This window comes from Chrysemys picta, chromosome 6 (assembly GCF_011386835.1).
Source record: "Chrysemys picta bellii isolate R12L10 chromosome 6, ASM1138683v2, whole genome shotgun sequence".
In the NCBI taxonomy this organism is placed as follows: domain Eukaryota; kingdom Metazoa; phylum Chordata; order Testudines; family Emydidae; genus Chrysemys; species Chrysemys picta.
The window spans coordinates 12,335,983-12,357,042 of NC_088796.1; the positions used below are offsets into that span (position 1 = coordinate 12,335,983).

General features: G+C 50.8%; 1 protein-coding gene and 1 long non-coding RNA gene across 14 annotated transcripts in view; one reads left to right on the forward strand and one right to left on the reverse strand.

Moving 5' to 3' along the window:
* LOC101941054 (urea transporter 2) overlaps positions 1-10,144 on the forward strand; it is a 39,853-nt gene extending 29,709 nt beyond the window's left edge. For 11 of the 12 annotated variants that reach the window (XM_065549952.1, XM_065549960.1, XM_065549957.1 and 8 more), the window contains 4 exons: positions 2,759-2,906; positions 3,799-3,933; positions 5,558-5,607; positions 6,362-10,144. In XM_065549952.1, coding sequence (XP_065406024.1) covers positions 2,759-2,906; positions 3,799-3,933; positions 5,558-5,607; positions 6,362-7,219 — 1,191 coding nt within the window. In that variant the 3' untranslated portion in view covers positions 7,220-10,144. The remainder of the gene's footprint in view (positions 1-2,758; positions 2,907-3,798; positions 3,934-5,557; positions 5,608-6,361) is intronic. The other variant, XM_065549962.1, reaches the window with a different exon arrangement.
* Positions 1-21,060, reverse strand: part of LOC135972335 (uncharacterized) — an 81,686-nt gene that overhangs the window by 24,340 nt on the left and 36,286 nt on the right. The window lies entirely within an intron of this gene.

Genomic DNA, 21,060 nt, shown 5'->3' on the forward strand with positions numbered 1-21,060 from the left:
GACTTAAGGAGCTCAATCTGTTTAGCTCAGGGGTGGGCCCCCGAGCTCTTGGCCTGGGAGGTTCGCTCCCGGCCCCTCCCCTGCTGTCGCCCCTCCCCCGCAGCCTCAACTCGCTTGCTCCACCGCCGGCACAATGCTCTGGGCGGCGGGGCTGCGAGCTCCTGGGGCAGTGCAGCTGCAGAGCCCAGCCTCACACGGTGCTTTGAGCTGTATGGTGGTGGCGGCGGCGGCGTGGCCCGGCTCCAGCGCCACCAGCCACCGGTGCTCCAGGCAGCGCAGTAAGGAGGTGGGGGGGTTGGATAGAGGGCAGAGGAGTTTGGGGTGGCGGTCAGGGGGCGGTGATGTGGATGGTGGTCGGGGGGGAAACAGAGGAGGCTGAATGGGGGCAGGGGTGCCGGGGGTCAGTCAGGAAGGAGGGAGGGTTGGATGGAGTGGTGGGGGACAGTCAGGGGCAGGGGTTGCAGGAGCAGTCAGGACAGGGAGAAGGGGTGTGTGGATGGGTCAGGGGTCCCAGGGGGCTGTCAGGAATGAGAAGAGGGGTTGGATAGGGTGGTGGGGATCCAGAGGCGGTCAGAGGACAGGGAGCAGGGGGTGTGTGGATGGGGCAGGGGTCCCAAAGGGACCAGGCGGGGTTGGGTGGGGCAGGAGTCTCGGGGGGGGCAGATAGGAGGTGGGGGCCGGTCACGACCCCCTCCCCTAACCGACCCTCCATACAATTTACTAAACCCGATGCGGCCTTCAGGCCAAAAAGGTTTTTCCCCCCACGGTTTAGCTGATCAAAAAAGAAAATCAAGAGATGGCTTGATCGTGGTGTATGAGTCACTTCACGGGAAGAAAATACCAGATAGTAAAGGACTCTTTAACCTAGCAGAGAAAGGCATAATAGGAATCAATGGCTTGAAGTTAAACCCAGACAAATTCCACTTACAAATAAGGTATAAATTCTTAACAGTGAGGTTGATTAATTACTGGAACAAACTAATAAGGAAAGTGGTGGATTCTCCATATCTTGATGTCTTCACATCAAGACTGGAGGCCTTTAGTCAAACACAAGTTATTGTGCTCAACTCAGCAGTAACTGGATGAAATTCTATGGTCTGTGATAAAGAGGAGAGCAGACTAGATGATACAATGATCCCTTCCGGTCTTAAAATCTATGTCTCTATGAAGATCTGCTGCATAAAGGAGGACCCAGCACAGATAAAGTCAAAATCCTATCCTCTGTGCATCATGGTTAAAAATTACATGGCTCATCACAGGGGTTAAAGGAAGTGGATGGGGCAGGAATGTGGCCATTTCTTATGGAAAATCCCTGTAGAATGTAATAGATGCATTTTCTACATGTGTTTTCTACTGAATTCTATAGGATGATCCAAAACTATATCCAGGCTATAGAATTTTGTAGGCTGATTAAAAAATTAACGATTAACGGGTTGTTAAGAGTGACAAGGTGGGTGAGGTGATATCTTTTATTGGACCAACTTCTGTTGGTGAGAGAGACAAGCTTTCCAGCCACACAGAGCTGCTTCTTCCTCCCCCACCGCATCTCTTTAATATCCTGGGCAGGGCCGGTTCCAGGCACCAGTTTAACAAGCAGGTGCTTGGGGCGGCCAAGGGAGAGGGGCGGCACCTGCGGCAATTCGGGGGCGGCAGGTCCCTCACTCCCTCTAGAAGCGAAGGACCTGCCGCTGAACTGCCGCCGCCGATCGCGGCTTTTTTTTTTTTTTCCAATTGCTGCCACCGATCGCAATCCCCCTTTTTTTTTTTTGCTTGGGGCGGCAGAAATGCTGGAGCCGGCCCTGATCGTGGGACCGACCTGGCTAAAGCTACACTGCATAGAAACAGGTTGGCATTTTTATTAAATTCGATAGGTATTTGGAGGGCTTTTTATTGAATCCCATTAGCTTCATCCCTGTTAAATTGTACAGGGACATTTCCATTAGTGGGGGTACAAGTCCAGTGCAGATTCATGGGGACACAAAATGAGTGTGAGGGGGGGACGAATGTGGGCTCTATCTGCTACTCCACTCCATAAATACTAGTAATGCCCTACTCTCAGATGCATAAAGCCCTAGAAGTGAGAATTTCCTCCTCCTAATCTCTGTGTCATTACTAGGGAAATCCCCATGTATTTGGGTTTTGTTTGTATGCTCAGAATAATGAAATAACAAAACTCTTTAACAAGCTGAGAGACAAAATGGGTGAGGTAATATCTTTGGACCAATTTCTGTTGGTGAAAGAGACAAGCTTTCGAGCACCACAGGGCTCTTCCCCAGATCTGGGAAAGGTCATCAGCGGGTATGTCTACACTGCAATTAACCACCTTCAGCTGGACCCAGTCGGCTGATTCGGGCTGCGGGGCTGTTTAATTGCCGGGTAGACATTTGGGCTCTGAGATCCTCCCGATTTGCGGGGTCCCCGAGCTCAGACTCCAGCCCAAGCCTGAACGTCTACACAGGATACAGCCCCATAGCCCAAGCACCCCTAGTCCAAGTCATCAGATCTGGGCCAGCCACGGGCACTTAACTGCAGTGTAGACATACCCCAAGTGTCACAGCGAAATACAAAGTGGAACTGATTGTTAAACATAAGAAGTTAACACATGTTGCAAGAAAATATTCAAAATGAAGTGGGCATTAACACCTCAGAAGTAGGTCCAATAAAAGATATTACCTCACCCATCTTGTCTCTTTTATATTCTGGGACCAACAGCACTGCAAACAATATATACTAACCTCTCCTTTACAAATGTCTGTAGCTGTTACAATCCATTCCAGTCGGCGTCGGCCAGGTGTACGGCTGTGATAACCCCTGGACTGGTGGCATCTTCCTGGTTGCTTTATTCATCTCCTCTCCTCTCATTTGCTTGCATGCTGCAATTGGATCAGCAGTGGGGATGCTGGCAGGTATTACAGACTATTTCTCTCTTACAGATGTCATACACGATCACATAATATGAAAATAATTAAAGCCGGTGGAAACATTTGCAATCTATACTTGGTTTTACTGATGGAAAATGGCTTTTTTGACAAAACTTTTTTTTTTTTGACAAAAAAAAGAAAACTTTTCCAACAAGCATTTTGGTTGAAGTTTTGATTTTGTGATGAAAAATGTCAAGTTTTCAAAAAAAAAAAAAAAACAGTGAGGGGAGAAAGCCACTTTCACTTCTCCTCTCCCCTTTCTCAATGGACAGTTAAAAAAAAAAAAAAAAAAAAGCAAGCGAGAGAGAGAGCGCACAAATGATTTTTACACACCAAAATGAAACACAATTTTTCAAATGTCTTTTTTTTAAATTTTGTTTAGAAATTTTTCATTGAAAACATGAAATATATTTTGTGGTATAGTTCAAATAAAACAAAAAAAAAGGTTCAAGAAATAGACCGACCTTTTTGACCAGCTGTGCAAAGAACAAGAGATTTCTGTGGTTCTGAAATGTAGGGCTGCTGGGAAAGCATTTAGGTCCAGATTCACAAAGGTACCTACATAGCTAACTTCCCCTGGGAGTTAGGTGCTTAAATACCTTTGTGAATCTGGGCCTCACAATCCAAACCTGCCTTCATTCATCAACTTCCAGTGAGGTCATAGAGACAGGGATTCTGTCCTCAGTCACCCCAAGGAAGTCCAAAGTAACTCCACGGGCTTTGGTGGAGTAACTCTGGATTTACACCAGTGGGAGTGAAATCAGAGCTTGACCCACTGGGAGTGATACCTGCTAATCCTTTACAAGTCTGATTCATTCCAGTTCGTGTCTTTTATCCCTTAAGCCCAGCAGTGAGATTTTTCTGACTTCCTTTACAGCACTGAGCCTAGCAGCACCTTTTAGCAATATCTACGCTGGCTTGTGGAATTACAACAGTTGCCTCGCATGCATCGCTATCGGGGGCATGTTCTATGCTCTGACATGGCAGACCCACCTGCTAGCAATTGCCTGTGGTATGTACCTGATGAGTGTCCATTTCTGGGGTCATTCCTTCTGAAAACGAAAATACAGGAGGCTTTTGTACTAGAGAGGCGTGAAGCCACAAAGTTCACACCTAGGTCTGCGGATGAATTTAGGCGAGGCTGAAGATTATTTCCGTCAGAGGTGTTGATCCCTCTAATTTATGCTGTCAAAACAAAAATAATACATTTGCTTTCAGCCATGCCAAAAGAAACATCTTTCAAGAGCTGTTTACCTAATGACTCTGTGACTTATGGATAGATGTTTTGATGTATAAAATGTGCCTGTTCAATGCTCTTCAACACATCATGCTGGTATAGCTGAAACTAGGGATGGACCCAAAATATTTCCCCAGATATGGACATGCCTAAACTTTGGAGACGATCAGTACCAGGCTGCTTCAGATCCGTCTCTACCTGAAACTACATTGCACAACTTACTATCCCTATTTAAATGCAGAGTGGAATTGTGAGTTAGCTCAGAGTTCTTTCAGAAATGCTTTTATAAAGCAATTCCATGTCAGGTGTCAGTGTATCCGCATCATATAGATTTCAGAATGGACCCTTTGCTCATTCAATAAATGAGATTTGATTTCTTCACTGGCTCACATTATAGTCTGGTTGTGTCTAAAGACAGAAGAGATACAGTGCTTTCCATACCAGCCTTCAAGGTGCATCCTTGCAATTTCCAAGTATTCTCTTTCCACAGTCGTACTCTTAGACTTGTAAACTTTAAGGCCAGAAGGAGCCGTCATGATCATTTAGTCTGACCTCCTGGTCACCTCATGAACCTCACCCGCCCACTCCTGTAATAGGCCCATAACCTCTGGATGAGTTACTGAAATCCTGAAATCTTGATTGAAAGACTTCAAGTTACAGAGAAGCCACTATTTACAGTAACTCAAACCAGCAAGTGACCCACACTACGGAGGAGGGTGAAAAACAAACCCAGTGTCTCTGACCTGGGGGAAAATTCCTCCGATCCCAAATACAGTGGTCAGTTGAGACCCTGAGACAAGGTCATTAATTAACATGTTAAATAAGATTGGTGGCAAGGCTGATCCCTGAGGAACTCCACTAGTAACCTCCCTCCAGCCTGATAGTTCATGACCCATTGTAGACTCCCATTTAACCAGTTCCTTACCCACCTTTCAATTCTCTTATTAATCCCCATCTTCTCCAATTTAACTAATAATACCCCATGTGGGACTGCTTTCCTGAAATCCAGGTAGATCAGATCTTTTCATTGTTTCATTTCTATTGCTGGGCATGACCTATTGTGCCTTTTGCATGGTTGGAAGGAGCACGCACTCTCTGTGAAAAGTAGGGTGACCAGATGTCTTGATTTTATAGGGACAGTCCCGATTTTTGGGTCTTTTTCTTATATAAGCTCCTATTACCCCCCACCTCCTGTCCTGATTTTTCACACTTGCAGTCTGGTCACCCTAGTGAAAAGGAGAGTTCAAAATGAGACTAATCCTTATGCTCTCATGAAAGACAGGACGAGGGGGCTGTAAAGTGCAGTGGCAGGGCTTGCCCAAGACCGCTGTCCTTACTCGTTTCTTCAGTGCTGTGAGTAATCTTATTTACCAGGAATTGTCTGTCTGTCTTTTCGCAGCATTCTTTTGTGCCTATCTGGGAGCAACTGTGGCCAATATGTTTTCTGTGGTAAGTTTTTAATAGCTTGGGGCCAACTAATAGGGAACTGAGATATGTTTCTGAAAACAGATTTAAATCCTCGCTATTTAGTTTCCTAATCTCCAGTGTGGTATAAACAGGTTATATATACAGAGCCATCCCATCCCATTGAGAAGGCATCCCTGAACTCCACCAAAGCGGGAACAGGTTTTGCCACATGGGACAGTTGCACTGCTCATTAAAATATTTTACAAATAACTTAGAACTTTTCATCTTCAAAGTGCAGGCCCTACATGAACTAATCATCCCTCAATATCTCTGCAAGGTAGGGCTCATTAGCCATATTTTACAGCTGAAGATACTAAGGCCTGGTCTACACTGGGAGGGGATCGATCTAAAATACACAACTTCAGCTACGGGAATAGCATAGCTGAAGTCGACGTATCTTAGATCGACTTACCTCCCGTCCTCACAGCACAGGATCGATGGCCGCGGCTCCCCTGTCGACTCTGCTTCCGCCTCTCTCCCTGGTGGAGTTCCGGAGTCGAAGGGGAGCGCGTTCGGGGATCAATTTATCACGTCTAGACGAGACGCAATAAATTGATCCCTCTATCTATCGATCCCCGATAGATAGAGGAAAAAGGCAGCTACCCACTTGGGAAACAAGACTCCTCTGAGAAGGCTCATCGCAGACCTCCTAGTTTTGAATTATGTTTAAGGCTGGAGGATTAAGTTAAGGAGGGTCCCAGAATGATTAAAATGATGAATATTCTCTTCTTTTCAGTTCGGATTACCAGCGTTTACCTGGCCTTTCTGCTTGTCTGCACTCACCTTTCTGTTAATAACCACAAACATCTCTGCCATCTACAAGTTACCTCTCGCCAAAGTCACTTACCCAGAAGCCAACCGAGAGTATTACCTCACAATGAAGAAGCAGTACCGGGCTTACGATGGCGCCAGTGGCGCCGTGGCGCCATGCCCAGACTCAGAAGGGGCCCCGGCCAGCCCAATCACCCAGCCAGCTGAGCCAGCCAGGAAAGCTGTCTCCGCCCCTGCTCTGCCCCCGCCCCACCTCTTCCCAGCCTTGCTCCGCACCAGCCGCACCCCCACTCCATCCCCTCCCCTAAGTTATGTGTCCCGGGGGACTGCAGCAGGGGTTGGGCACACCCTGCACTCAGCAGGTGGTGGGAAGTGGAGTGACCCGGCCCCAGCCCGCTCCACTCCCCTGGCTCCTAGCCGTGCCACCGGTGAGTGCCAGGGGGCAGTTCCCCCCTACCCCGCAAGTCCCAAGGCTGTGAACCAGGGGAGCAGAGCAGAGCGGGCAGGGGCCAGGTTACTCCACTTCCCCCCGCCCCGTGAGTGCGGGGTCGGGCCCACCCTGCAATCACCGGGTGGCAGGAAGTGGAGCGACCCAGTCCCAACCCGCTCCGCTCCGCTGGCTCGTGCTGGGTGGCGGTTTACCCCCTGCCCCGCAAGCCTGGGGAGGAGATGGAGCAGTGGGGAAGGGGCATGGGATGGGGAAAAGAAAGGGATGGGGGAAGCAGGGGCAGGGGGAAAGAGGCAGGAGGGAAAGAAGGGGGTGGGATGTGGAGGAGATGGAGCAGTGGGGAAGGGGCATGGGATGGGGAAGAGAAGGGGCTAGGGGAAGCAGGGGCAGGGGGAAAGAGGCAGTGGGGAAGGAAGGGGCTGTGGTGGGGAAGAGATGGCGCAGTGGGGAAGGGCATGGGATGGGAAAGAGAAAGGGATAGGGGAAGCAGGGGCAGGGGGGAAGGAAGGGGGTGGAGTGGGGAGGAGATGGGGCAGTGGGGAAGGGGCATGGGATGGGGAAGAGAAGGGGATGGGGCAAACGGGGGTGGGGGAAAGAGGCAGTGGAGAAGGAAGGGGTGGGATGTGGAGGAGATGGAGCAGTGGGGAAGGGGCATGGGATGGGGAAGAGAAGGGGATAGGGGAAGCAGGGGCAGGGGGAAAGAGGCAGTGGGGAAGAAGGGGGTGTGGTGGGGAAGAGATGGCGCAATGGGGAAGGGCATGGGATGGGGAAGAGAAAGGGATAGGGGAAGCAGGGGCAGGGGGGAAGGAAGGGGGTGGAGTGGGGAGGAGATGGGGCAGTGGGGAAGGGGCATGGGATGGGGAAGAAAAGGGGATGGGGCAAGGGGGGGTGGGGGAAAGAGGCAGTGGAGAAGGAAGGGGGTGGGATGAGGAGGAGATGGAGCGGTGGGGAAGGGGCATGGGATGGGGAAGAGAAGGGGATGGGGCAAGCGGGGGTAGGGGGGAAGCTGGAGCCCAGCATGCGGTATCCCCTTGGCAAAAGCTTGGGCTCCCCTGTTAAGGAGGCCCATCGAACCCTCACCCTGACAAGCCCCACCTCCCCTGCATCTGTACCACTCCGATGAGCCCCCCCCAGACACCCTCCCCACTGAGTCTCAACCACCTGCACCCCCACCCAAATGAACCCCACCTCCCCTGCACCTAGACCGAGACCTGCCCGCTGAGCCACAAACACCTTCACCTGGATCCCCTGCAGAGTCCCACTGCCCCTGCACCTGGAACCCACCAATGAGCTTCTGTGCATCCAGATCTCCCACTGAGCCGCCCGCACCCAGATTGCCCCACAGAGACCTCTGTTACCCCCACCTGGATCCCCCCACACTAAGTCCCTCTGCGCTTGGATCCTGCTGCTGGGCTGAGCCTGCTCCCCCACACTTGGTGGGTGTCTATGAGGAGCTTCTCCCAGGTGTGAGGGGGGCCCCATGGGAGAGAGCACAAAGGTATTTGAAAACGTAACAGTGAAGGCTGATACCTTGGGCCGACTGGCGGCAAGATTCAGCATCTTGAAACTGAATGAAAGATGTGAGGTAGGGTGGGGATAAGCTGTGAAGGGCCTTGAAAGTGAATGCAAGTAAGTCAAGCGCCAAAAGAGAAATATTCAAGGTGACCAGGCAGTATTTTCCTGCACATTTTTTATTGAGTTTTCAAACTGGAATGTTTAAATATGAACAATGCTTCAAATATCACTTGAAAAATGATACCGTTTGCCATGCTTTACTTGCTAAAGCTCTGCACAGCATTTTGTGGTGTTAATAAAAAAATGTACATCTAGGTTTCAGGGTTTCATCTATGCATTTTCCTTCTCTGTTTAGTCACAGCATTTTTTCCAAAGGCGCACATTGTTGAAGTGATCGTAAAGATAGCAAATAGACTAAAAAGAGCTTGTAGAAGTAAGTTATATGTGAAGACAAGCAACAGAAAACTCAGCCGCTTGCCAGATTTTTAGGAGACTGTAACCAATGCCTGATGCAATATTTAGGGTTTGATTTTACAACTCCGACGCTATTTGTGCTCGTGCAAATTTACATCTGCAATGAATTGCATCTAAATTACAACGGTGCCACACAAATCAATGATTAGATGCCCAAGTGCTAGTGTTCGCACCTGCAGCCGTGAGCACAGTTAGCTGATGGCACAGTTTTGTGCCTGCAGGCCTGGAGGCCGGGATGAGGTCCTTAATATCAGGGCATAAAAGTCCAAGCCAATTCTCTTTGAAGTCAACAGGTCCCTTCAATGGGTATTGGTTTGGGTCATATTTTGTCCGGAGGATGCGTATGTTTATATTTCTCTGTACATCTATATTCCTATGGAAAGTGTTAGCTATCACTGTCTGAACTGAAATCTACCTTGTCAAGGGAATCTGCACCAGAGAAGGTAAAAACCACAGAGGAAAGGCGAAGACCGGATTTCATTGATATTTCAAAATCTAGAGAGTTATATGGAGCATACATTTTAAGGGCCTGATCCTTAGCTGGCGGAAATCAGCCTCGTTACATTGACTTTGGCGGAGTTATTTCAGTTTATACCAGCTGAGAATCAGGGTTATTATAGCAATACTGAAGCAAGTCAATCAGAAAAAAAATAGAAACGAAGTGTGTCTTCTTAAGTCATTCATAAGATCCAATATGTTGCTTATAGTGAATTGTGCCTTAGGCCTAGTCTTCACTTACCGGCTGGTCCGGCGGCACGCCATCGATGTTCTGGGATCGATTTATCGCGTCTGGTTAAGACGCGATAAATCGATCTCGGATCGATCCCGGAAGTGCTCACAGTCGGCGCCGGTACTCCAGCTCGCCGAGAGGAGTACGCGGCGTCGACGGGGGGAGACTTCCGGCCGCGTCTGGACCGCGGTAAGTCCGGTCTAAGGTACTTCGAATTCAGCTACGTTATTAACGTAGCTGAATTTGCGTACCTTAGTCCGAAGTCCGGACTAAGTGGGGACCAGGCCTTAGACAATATATATCAAATACAGAAGTGCCATTTGTCTCACTAGGACGAATAGTCTACTCCACACTGTACATATTAGACAGACTTTAATTTCAGACAAGTTATCACAGAAATGTTATCCAGGAATCCCTGCCATTCACTGTTGCATCTACACGTACCTATTTTGTCACTGTTTCCCAGGATAACAAACAGCTCCATCCTTGCTTACAGAAGTAACTTACCTTATTATTGAAGCTACGTTGTTACGTTTCTCTGTATCATTTATACCAAATAAACTATACTCAGAGTTCATAAATTGTGCGAGTTTTCAAGCTGTCTTTTGCATTCTCATTTTTTTGACACTGAAATATAAGCAATTCTGGGATTGTGAGAAATGTCTCCAGTATGAGGGAGCTGTTCACCCTGAGCATTTTCTGTCCTACTCCTTACACAGCCCCCATAGCTGTCAATATCGCATCACAAAACCCCCCAGCTACATTAAAAAGTTACATTTGAATAAAATTAGAATGTTTGCATCAAGTTCTGCTTGATGGCAAAAGGATTCCCATCTCCTCCCGAAAAACTTGGATGCCAATTAATTAATTGTGTGTCCCCTAATTCAGTCTCACATGTTCCCCCCTGGCTCTCATCCTACATCAGTTTAATTCTGCACCCCTACACTGTCAGATCAGCTACCTCTGAAACCTCACCCTGTTCCCAACCTCTAAATGACCTCTGCATCCCATCCCAGACAATAATCCCACATCAATTAAATTTGTGACTCCCCCAACCAGTATTTGCTTCTGGCACCCACCACATCACCGCTCCTGCTGCCAGTTGGCGGTTCTTCAACAACCATCCAATCTCCTTCAGGAGAAGGTGGACACTTCTTCCCTCGCCCCCAATCTCAAGAGGCGGGTGAAGGCACTGACAGTCATTGAGCGTGAGTGGGCACAGAGCCAGCAAGGAACACAGCTGGCTCTGAGAATACAGAGATCAGTGTTTTGGTAGCACTCCAGCCCTTTGCATGCTGTGGGAAGTGAGAGGAAATAGCCTGCTTTGCCTGCTGAGGCAGGAATCTACCCCTGGGGAAGTACCGTAAGTGCAGGAACCACCCAGGCTGATTAAGTGGTTCCCAAATCCCACACTCCATGCCTGGGAACTCCACTTGCGGTGCCTCTCTGTACCTCAGGGAAACACCCAGCACCCCCATGTTCATCCTTGTAAAATGATTGTGTGGTAGCCAATGTAAAGTTTGTCATGTCGGGTGTCTTCAGAAGGTTCATGATGCACTGGGCATGGTTGTTATAGTGATGTTATAGTAATTGTTACAGTGATGTTATAGTAAGGTTATAGGTTATGGCTTAAAGCAAGCCAAGGCAAAACTCTCCAAGAACAGAGGGGCCGTTCACACCTTGTCAGGGCATGGATGGGACAAACCCAGCGCAGCCTCACAGGAACAAAGGACGCTGGCCTAGGCAACAACAAAAGGATCTGTTAGACTCTCAAGTGAATCACCCTCCTTCCTTTGGTCAGTTTGGGATTAGGATGAGGTAATACTCACCTGACTTTGAAGAGGGGGGCAAAGCCAAGTGGGAAGAAATAACATGATAAAAGGGAGAGATGTTTGCCATGCTCTTCCTCTCTCTTCCACCTACATCTACAGACACCACACCAAGCGACTGAAGTGCTGATCAAAGGGGAGAGCCTGGCTGAAGGGTAACCAGCCGGCCTGTACTGAGAAGCATCTAAGTTTGTAAGGGCATTGAAAGTGTTAAAATCAGCTTAGAATGCGTTTTGCTTTTATTTCATTTGACCAAATCTTACTTGTTATGTTTTGACTTATAATCACTTAAAATCTATCCTTATAGTTAATAAATCTATTTGTTTATTCTACCTGAAGCAGTGTGTTTGGTTTGAAGCATGTCAGAGACCCAGGCTCCTTCCCAGATCCCATGCCCCATGCCTGAGAACTCCACTTGCCTCTGACTTGGCCCGAACCCCATTGGGACCCTTCCACAGCCATTGGGGTCAGAGTGGCACTGGAACATTTTTAGTAGTAGGGCTGCTGAAAGCCAGCCCCCTTACTCCTGTCCCTCCCCCCACCCCCCGGCTGGGAGCAGGGCTGTGCATCAGGGAGGGGGGACCCAGACAGGGGAAAGGGGGCCAAGGCCACAGCTGGGGGTGGGCGTGGGGCCAGGAGCGGAGCCCCAGGCAGGCGCCAGCAGCCGGGACCCCATGTGTGGGGCCAAGAGCAGAGCCCCAGCTGTGGAGCTGGGCACGGGGCCCCGGGCACAGGGCCAACAGCTGGGAAGCTGGGCCAGCGGCCAGGGCCCCAGGAGCAGAGACCCAGGCGCAGGGACAGGAGTGGTGCGGGCCCTGGGAGCAGAGGCCTGGGAGCGGAGGTGGAGCCGCTAGCCAGGACCCGAGCCCCAGGTGAGATGAGGGGTTGGGGAGCAGAGTGCGGGCGGAGGACCAGGAGCAGGGCATAGGCACAGGAAACACCCCCAGGTTTTATGTGTGAAGCCAGTGGCTGGGGAGCAGGGCACGGGGCCAGTGTCCCAGCATAAAACCTAGGGGTGCTGGAGCACCCCCTGCACCACTACTTCCCACGCCTATGCTTTGGGAGGCAGGAATAAGCCCCAGAAACAAAGGCTGCCAAAACAGTTTCATCAGAACAGAGTAGGCAACGAGGTTTGTTAACACCACTGGCCATCACATACAGCCCCTAGCTAAAACCTCTCCAGCACATCATCAACGCTCTACAACCTATCCTGGAAAATGATCCCTCACTCTCACAGATCTTGGGAGGCAGGCCAGTCCTCGCTTACAGACAACCCCCCAACCTGAAGCAAATACTCACACACCACAGAAACACTAACCCAGGAACCAATCCCTATAACAAACCTTGTTGCCTGCTCTGTCCCCATATCTACTCTAGCGACACCATCAGAGGACCCAATCACATCAGCCACACCATCAGGGGCTCATTCACCTGCACATCTACTAATGTGATATATGCCATCATGTGCCAGTGATGCCCCTCTGCCATGTACATTGGCCAAACCGGAAAGTCTCTATGTAAAAGAATAAATGGACACAAATCCAACATCAGGGATGGTAACATACAAAAGCCGGTAGGACGGGGGTGGGCAAACTTTGTGGCCCAAGGGCCACAAGGAGGTTGCAAAACTATATGGAGGGCTGCATAGGGAAGGCTGTGCCTCCCCAAACAGCCCCCTCCCACTTCCCACCCCCTGACTGCCCCCCTCAGAACCTCCGACCCATCCAACCCCTTCTGCTCATTGTCCCCTAACCACCCCCCTACCAGGACTTTCGCCCCTAACCACCCCCCGGGACCCAACCTCTATCCAATCCCCCTGCTCCCAGTCACCTGACCCCTATCCACACCCCCATCCCCGACAGGCCCCGCGGGACCCCACGCCTATCCAACCCCCCCCCCCCACCCGCAGAACCTCCGCCCCATCCAACCGCCCCCTGCTCCCTGTCCCCTGACTGCCCCCCATTACACCCCAGCCCTTATCCAACCCTCCCCTGGCCCCGGCCCCGGCCCCCTTATGGCAGTCGCACCGCCAGGCCGGAGCTAGACATGCTCTACTCAGCAGGAGCTCAGAGCCCCGCCACCCAGAGCGCTGCCCGCGCAGTGGCATAGCTGCAGGGGAGGGGCCAGGGGCTAGCCTCTCCAGCCGGGAGCTCAAGGGCCAGTAAGGATGGTCCTGCAGGACGGATGTGGCCTGTGGGACATAGTTTGCCCACCTCTCCTGTAGGAGAACACTTCAGTCTCCCTGGACATTCTATAACAGATTTAAAAGTAGCCATACTTGAATAAAAAAGCTTCAGAGACAGAAACTGCAGAACTAAAATTCATTTGCAAACTTAACACCATTAATTTGGGCTTGAATAGGGCCTGGGAGTGGCTGGCTCACTACAAAAGCAATTTTCCCTCTCCGGGAATTGACACCTCCTCATCAATTACTGGGAGTGTACCACATCCATCCTGACTGAACTGGCCTTGTTCACACTGTTTCTCCACTTGTAAGGTAACTCCCTTCTCTTCATGTGTCAGTATATAATGCCTACATCTGTAATTTTCACTCCATGCATCTGAAGAAGTGGGTTTTTTACCCAGGAAAGCTTATGCCCAAATAAATCTGTAAGTCTTTAAGGTGCCACCGGACTCCTTGTTGTTTTTGTGGATACAGACTAACACAGTTACCTGCGATATTTTAATAATACAATATCACCACATGTAATCAGTTGATGTAACTGATTATTCCTGGGGTTTAACACTCCCTGCCCCAGGTTAATTCCTAGGGTTCTCCCTTTGGGATGTCTGGACCCTCATTGTCACAGGAGTCCATATTACCAGCAGCCCCAGACTCTCAGCCCCAAACAAGGCATCTTCTGCCCTGGAACTGGCCACAGAAGCAATGTTGGCAACCGCAAGCTCTCAAAAGTCATGAGCCAGACACCACCAATCATGAGTTTAGGTTAAAAAATAAAGAAAATCGGAAGTCGCATTTCTTTCGGTCTGTCTTTTGATTTTCAACTTCCCCTTGCCCAGCTCCAAAGGGTTTGGCTGCCAGTCACTGGTGCCCACGCAGCCAGATGTATTGAGTCAAGGCATTTTCAGCTCCTGCTGCAGGAGCTCTCACCCCCACATCCGCCCATCTCCTGCCCAGTAAATAATTTTGCTCCCACCCAGGCTCTCTCTGATCAGCTTACCCACTGCCCCTCATCCATTCAGTTCCCTCCCTCCCTCCCCCGCCCCCGCCGCCTCACCTCTGCTCCTACTGAGGTTCTTCTTCTTCTCTCCCAGGCCAGGGGGGAGGTGCATCAGTGTCCCCTTTTGACATTCTATACCTTGGGGGAGCGCTCTGTAACCCCCATATTCCTCATTTATATATAATTGATCTTGCATATAAAGCAGGCCGTGTGAGGTGTCAGGGGAAAGGTTATGATCTGCTGAAAGTCATTTTTCTATCTAAATATATATATCATCAATGTATATGAAGTTATGAGAATGTGTTGTATGGTTGTCACTAAAATACGCTGTGAGTTTGGGGGGTGCCCAGATAGCTCTCCAGAAACAATGACAAAGGAGGTAACCAACATCCGGGTGGACGCTGAACAACCCTTGTCCAGCAAGGGAGCTACAATTCAATGACTCACCTGCATAAGGCCACACCAGGGGAATTGCTCAACCTTGCTTGGGTACTCAGCAATGCCCACCAGACATGCCTGGACTTGTGTTCTACAAGCATATGGGACTGAGGGTATAAAACAGAACACAGGTCCACATGCTTGGCCTTTCTCCTTCCCCCACCTACGCTGCAAGCAACGAGGACACTCTGAAGACTCCAACAGAGGGGACTGGCCCAGGTTTCAAAGGTGAAACCTGTGTACTATGAACTTCAATATCCAGTGGGGGTGAGGAAAAACTGCTTAATCTAGATGTTGCCTAGTCTAATAGGTTGAGAGGTTAGACTGCATGCTTATATTTTATTTTATTTTGGTAACTAACTCTGATGTTTTGCCTATCATTTATAATCACTTAAGATCTATCTTTTGTAGTCAATAAACTTCTTTTACTGTTTATCTTTATCAGTGACTTTGCCCGAAGTGTGTGGTAAATCTGCTCAGGTTTGCAAAGGCTGGTGTATATTCACTTTCCATTGATGAAGCGGTGAACCTATTAATAAATTTGCACTGCTCGTCTTGAGCAGTGCAAGATGGTACATTCCTGAGGTACAAGGCTGGGAGCTAGGGGGATTTGGCTGGTGCCTTTCTCTTTGATTCATGAATGGCTCTGGAAGCATTCATGCAATCTAGCTGGGTGTGGAGCTCCACATGCTGATGGCTGAGTGATCACAGAGCCTGGAGAGGTTTGCTGCTTGTCACTAGCAAAGCATGGTGAGAGACAGCCCAGGCTGGAGAGATAAGGGGACACAGTGGTCTCAGAGTCCCAGGCTGCCCCCTAGGGGATCCCGTCACACCCCTCCCCTGTCCTTGTTTTGGAGAGAGATTTCTCCCTTCTGATGGGCAGCAAGAAGTCAGTGGGTGGTGTTTCCACCTTGTTCTCTAGGCCCAGCTCCCCTGTCTGCCCATGCCCTCACCAATCAGGGCTCTGGGAGACAGAGCTGACCATTCTTTATTGTAGCCACTCCACAGCAGGATTATGGGCAATACCAGATTTATAATGGCACCACTGGCACCATAGCTCTGGGCCCATGGTCGAAAGGGGCCCCAGCATGCTCTTCTCCGCCCCCCACTCTCTCCTGTGTGGGGTCAGAGCTTGACGCTGCGGGCTGCTGCGGCTCCGTGGCAGCCTCTGCCAGCAGCCTGGCTCCTGCCCCGCCCCTTTCCCCAGCGTGCTACGTTCCCTCCTCCCCAGCCCCCCGCCGATCAGCTGGATCAGCCTTGCCAGCAGGAGGGGGGATGAGGGAGGAGTGAACCGCAGCATGCTGCTCTGGAGAGGAGGAGGAGGAGAAGAAGGGGGGGTGAGGTGTTGGGGAAGGGGCTGCAATTGGGGCATACCCACTCCAGCCCCCTGCGTGAGCACCCCCATGACCCCAGCCCACCCCCCCAGCCTCCTGCCCTCCCTAACCCCTGCACTCCCCACCCCCTGCTCCCCCTCACATACCCTGAGCCCCCTGCCCTGACTCCTGCACCCCCCCACACACCAGCCCCCTGCACTGCCTCACACACATCGAGCCCCCTGCTCTGACTCCTGCACCTCCCCTACACACACCCAGCCCCCTGTACCCCCTCATACATCCTGAGCCCCCTGCCCTGACCCTGCACTCCCCTCACACCTCCTCAGCACCCCCTCACACACCCCCAGCCTTCTTCCCTGACCCCTGCACCCCCCACACCTCCCCAGTCCCCTGCTCTGACTCCTGCATCCCCCTCACACCTCCCCAGCCCTGACCCCTGCACCCCCCACACCTCCCCAGCCCCCAGCCCTGCCTCCTGCATTCCCCCCTCACACACACCCAGCCCCCAGCCCTGCCTCCTGCATTCCCCCCTCACACACCCCAGCCCTGAAACCTGCACCCCGCTCACACACACCCAGCCTCCTGCCCTGACTCCTGCATTCCCCCCTCACACACCCCAGCCCTGAAACCTGCACCCCCTCACACACACCCAGCCCCCAGCCCTGCCTCCTGCACTGCCCCCCATCCCCACCCCCATCCTGAGAACCAAATAGGAGCTGCCCCAGGTAAGTGCTCCACACCCCAACCTCCTGCCCCAACCCTGAGCCCCCTCTCTCGCCCTAGCTCCTGGCCAGATCCCGCACCCAAACATTTTTTTACAATATTTGGAAAGATCATTAAGTGGTCCATCGAGACCCTCCGTGATTTTCAAGTGTTCTGTAGAAAAATAAGTTAGACTACAAGAACAATCAAGGTACCTCACTTTATTTTCATTTACTTGCTATTACTTATGGGAGGAGGATGAAGAAAAAAAGACTGAAAAACGGGGGCAGGGGGAGATAAGAGAGAACGTTCTTTTTCTTGACTGGGTCCCAAGGAGGAGCCCCAAAAATGAAGCTGAGCACAGGGCTGGGGGGCCCCACTATCTCAAAATCCACCCCTGGCTGTCACGTCACCTGGGCTGGAGATACTGTCAGGGCCGGTGTAACCACTAGGCGAACTAGACGACCGCCATGGGCGCCAAGATTTGGGGGTGCCAAAAAGCAGTGCCCAAAAATTTTTTTTACACTACAGTGGAGTTACACTACAGTGGGTTAGGTTCTAAAGTCACCGCGTAAGAGGAAAATCGTGTATAGTGAAAATTACCATAAAGTACAGTATACACTAGAACAGGGGTCCTCAACCTACGGCATGCTAATGTTAATGGCAGGCTGTGGGTCTCGGCAGCCGCTGAGCGGCTGCTGACCTGGGGTTCTGTTCACTCAGCTGGCAGCAGGCTGAGCAGGGCCAGCAGTGGGCTGGCTCCTGCCAGCCGGGGTCCCAGACTGATTATGGGGGAGGGCAGCAATTTCCTCATAGCTGGATGGGCTTCCCCACAGACCTACATGAGCCTACAGAGGAAGCCTGCAGTAGTGGTAGGTCTGCAACCCAGTTCCCTGGCACAAGCTCAACAGGGCTCTTACCCTGCAGTCCAGACACTGCCCTAGGTTTATTACCCAGCCCTTGTGGGCTTGATCCTGCAGCTCCTCCTGATGCAAAATTCCCCGTAAAATCAAAGGGAGTCTGACATGCACAGGGCATAGAGGGGCCTTAGCAGCACTGCTAGAAAAGAGAGGAACACTCAACTCCTACAAAGAGCTCAAGGAATCAGACACTGAGGTGATGAAACATGTACCCACGCACACATACACACACATACACACATCCTTGGCAGTGCAGCCCTCAGGGTAGCTGTTACATTTATTGGGCAGTTCCTAGAATTGGAGTTGTGAAAGGAAGGCTCCAATTGTGACATTTCCTCCCCCACACACATCTTCTCTAGTCTTCTCTGTCCTAGCATGTCAAAGGCAGGGTGTAGCCCTCCCACACCCCTGCCTGGCAGGCAGGGAATATGGAGGACTGCCTCCATGGCTACTCATCCAGGGAGACCCACCCAGTGCATAAGTACCATGGAGGCTCTGCAGCATAAACAGGATTGTTGTACACACTCTCCATCAGTGGATGGATTTAATCCAGAGGGAACATGAGTTCACAGGACCTGGACACCAGAACTTTAAACCAAGAGCGTATCCTCAGGAATCCCACGTTCGGAACCTCTGTAAGAAGGCAGGTGTGTGGGAATCAATGGAACATAAACATGGCTTAAGACCCACCATCCCTTCCTCTTAGCTTGGGTTCTGGGCTGTCTCAAGGATTTGGGTGCTAAAGCGCACATCCTGCATTGGTTAGAGATAGGCCCGAGCCACTGACTTTCAATCCAGATCACAACTTCCCCAGAGCTTGTGGCTGTTCGTATCAGGGATTTTGATTTGACCCAGAGACAACACATACCTGCCAATACGGGGGAGGGCGGAGGGCAGGCAAAGGGAGGGTAGCAGCTTCAGCAGACATTACTGAGCACGTTCAGTCCGTGCAAGCATGATCGGTACAAGCCAAGCCGCAACTTGCAGGTGGAGGACATGTGACCCCCCATGTGCCCTCTTCTTCCTCCCCCACAGTCACCTCTGATTTAACTTATTCCAGAGTTAGAGTCTTGCAGGGAAGTTCAAACCTGTTACTGAGGAAATGATGGCCCAGTTCATTCCTGGGAATGGCTGCAGAGGAAAGTTCATGGGAACTGGCAGTCCATGCTGTTTCACATTACTTCTTGCAATAAAGTTGGGTAAACAAACGACATACAGGCTCCAGCCAGAAGCTGCCAATTGGGACATGGTTTAAGGCACATGGAATTGCTGGCTGGACACTGGGCTGTGACTGAAATAGGTTAGCATGAACTCCATTAATGGTCATTTTTAAATCAAGAGGGGATGTTTTCTCTAAAAGATCTGCTCTATTTCAAACAGGAATTAATTCAGGGAAGTTTTATGGCCCGTGTTATTCAGGAGGTCAGACCAGATGACCAGAATGGTCCCTTCTGGTCTTAAAAAAAACCCTCTGAGTGTATGAGCAAAGAGCAGAAGTGGGGAAAAGTAGAAGCTACAAGCATGGGGAGATAAGGGGTAGGAATACTGTAGAGAGATGACAGAGTTGGGCAGGAACGAGACTCCTGAAAGGTCGCTCATGACAACACGGAATTTGCTTTTGTGGTAATGAGATATTGTTATTTTAGAGAGATCGAAAGCATGAGCATGCATGGTAGCCCATGTCAGGGTTGAGGCCCCACAGTGCTAGGTGCTGTACAAACACATAGGAAGGCATGGTCCCTGCCCCTAAGAGCTTGCAATCTGGAAAGACACCCCCTAGCAGGGGCCGCTCTAGCTTTTTTGCCGCCCGAAGCATGGCAGGCAGGCTGCCTTTGGTGGCCTGCCTGCGGGAGGTCCCCAGTCCCACGGCTTCGGCGTACCTGCCGCCGAATTGCCGCTGAAGCTGCAAGACGGGCGGACCTCCCGCAGACATGCTGCCGAAGGCTGCCTGACTGCCGCCCTCACAGGGACCGGCAGGGAGCCCCCCACGGCTTGCTGCCCCAGGCACGCGCTTGGAGTGCTGGTGCCTGGAGCCGCCGCTGCCCCCTAGGAGGGGGTGACAGAAGAGGATACGACAAACAAGCACAGTGCCGAGGGGAGTTAGGCACGAGGCATAATTCTTTAAAATCTTGGTGGTTTCAGACGTATTTGTTAAGCTGTGTGGTTAGGGGAGCTGGGAAGGGAGGGGGGATATTGGAGTAAGAGAGGGGGTGGGTAAAGGGAGAGAGAAACTGATGTGAAGGAGGTAAATGGGCAGGAGAACCAGGCTGGGCACTTGATGAGATGTGGAGGTAGGAGAGGGGCGGGATGAAGGGGGCCAGCAACCAATAATAATATAGCAAAGGGGGAAGGGAGGGTGGAATCCAGAGTCCAAGCTTGAGCTAAGTAAATGCTGATGTCAGGAGGCTGTAAAGTCTCCTTCCAGATGCTACTTCCTACATGGAGTGAGGGAAGGGGAGGAGGAAGGCATAGGCATGGAAAGCCACCATCGGGGTCAGTGCTCCACTGTGCAATAAAAACAGCTGTAGAAACAGGAAGACATGGTCCCACTCTCTGCCCTGAGGAGCAATCCAAGGCCCATCTCCTACAGTTGTGGGTGGGACCTATGGGCACTGTATCTATCTACCTAAAATAATCCATCTAATTTGATCTAATTTAGTTACTTATAAAATGCCTATCAACTTGGTATCCCTGAAAGTCGGTGGGGTGGCCCGATGAGACACACAACTCTCCTGAGTGAAGGCTTCAGGATCATAAGAACATAAGAACATAAGAAAGGCCGTACCGGGTCAGACCAAAGGTCCATCTAGCCCAGTATCCTGTCTACCGACAGTGGCCAATGTCAGGTGCCCCAGAGGGAGTGAACCTAACAGGCAATGATCAAGTGATCTCTCTCCTGCCATCCATCTCCATCCTCTGACAGACAGAGGCTAGGGACACCATTCCTTACCCGTCCTGGCTAATAGCCATTAATGGACTTAACCACCATGAATTTATCCAGTTCTCTTTTAAACTCTGTTCTAGTCCTAGCCTTCACAACCTTCTCAGGTAAGGAGTTCCACAAGTTGATTGTGCGCTGCGTGAAGAAAAAC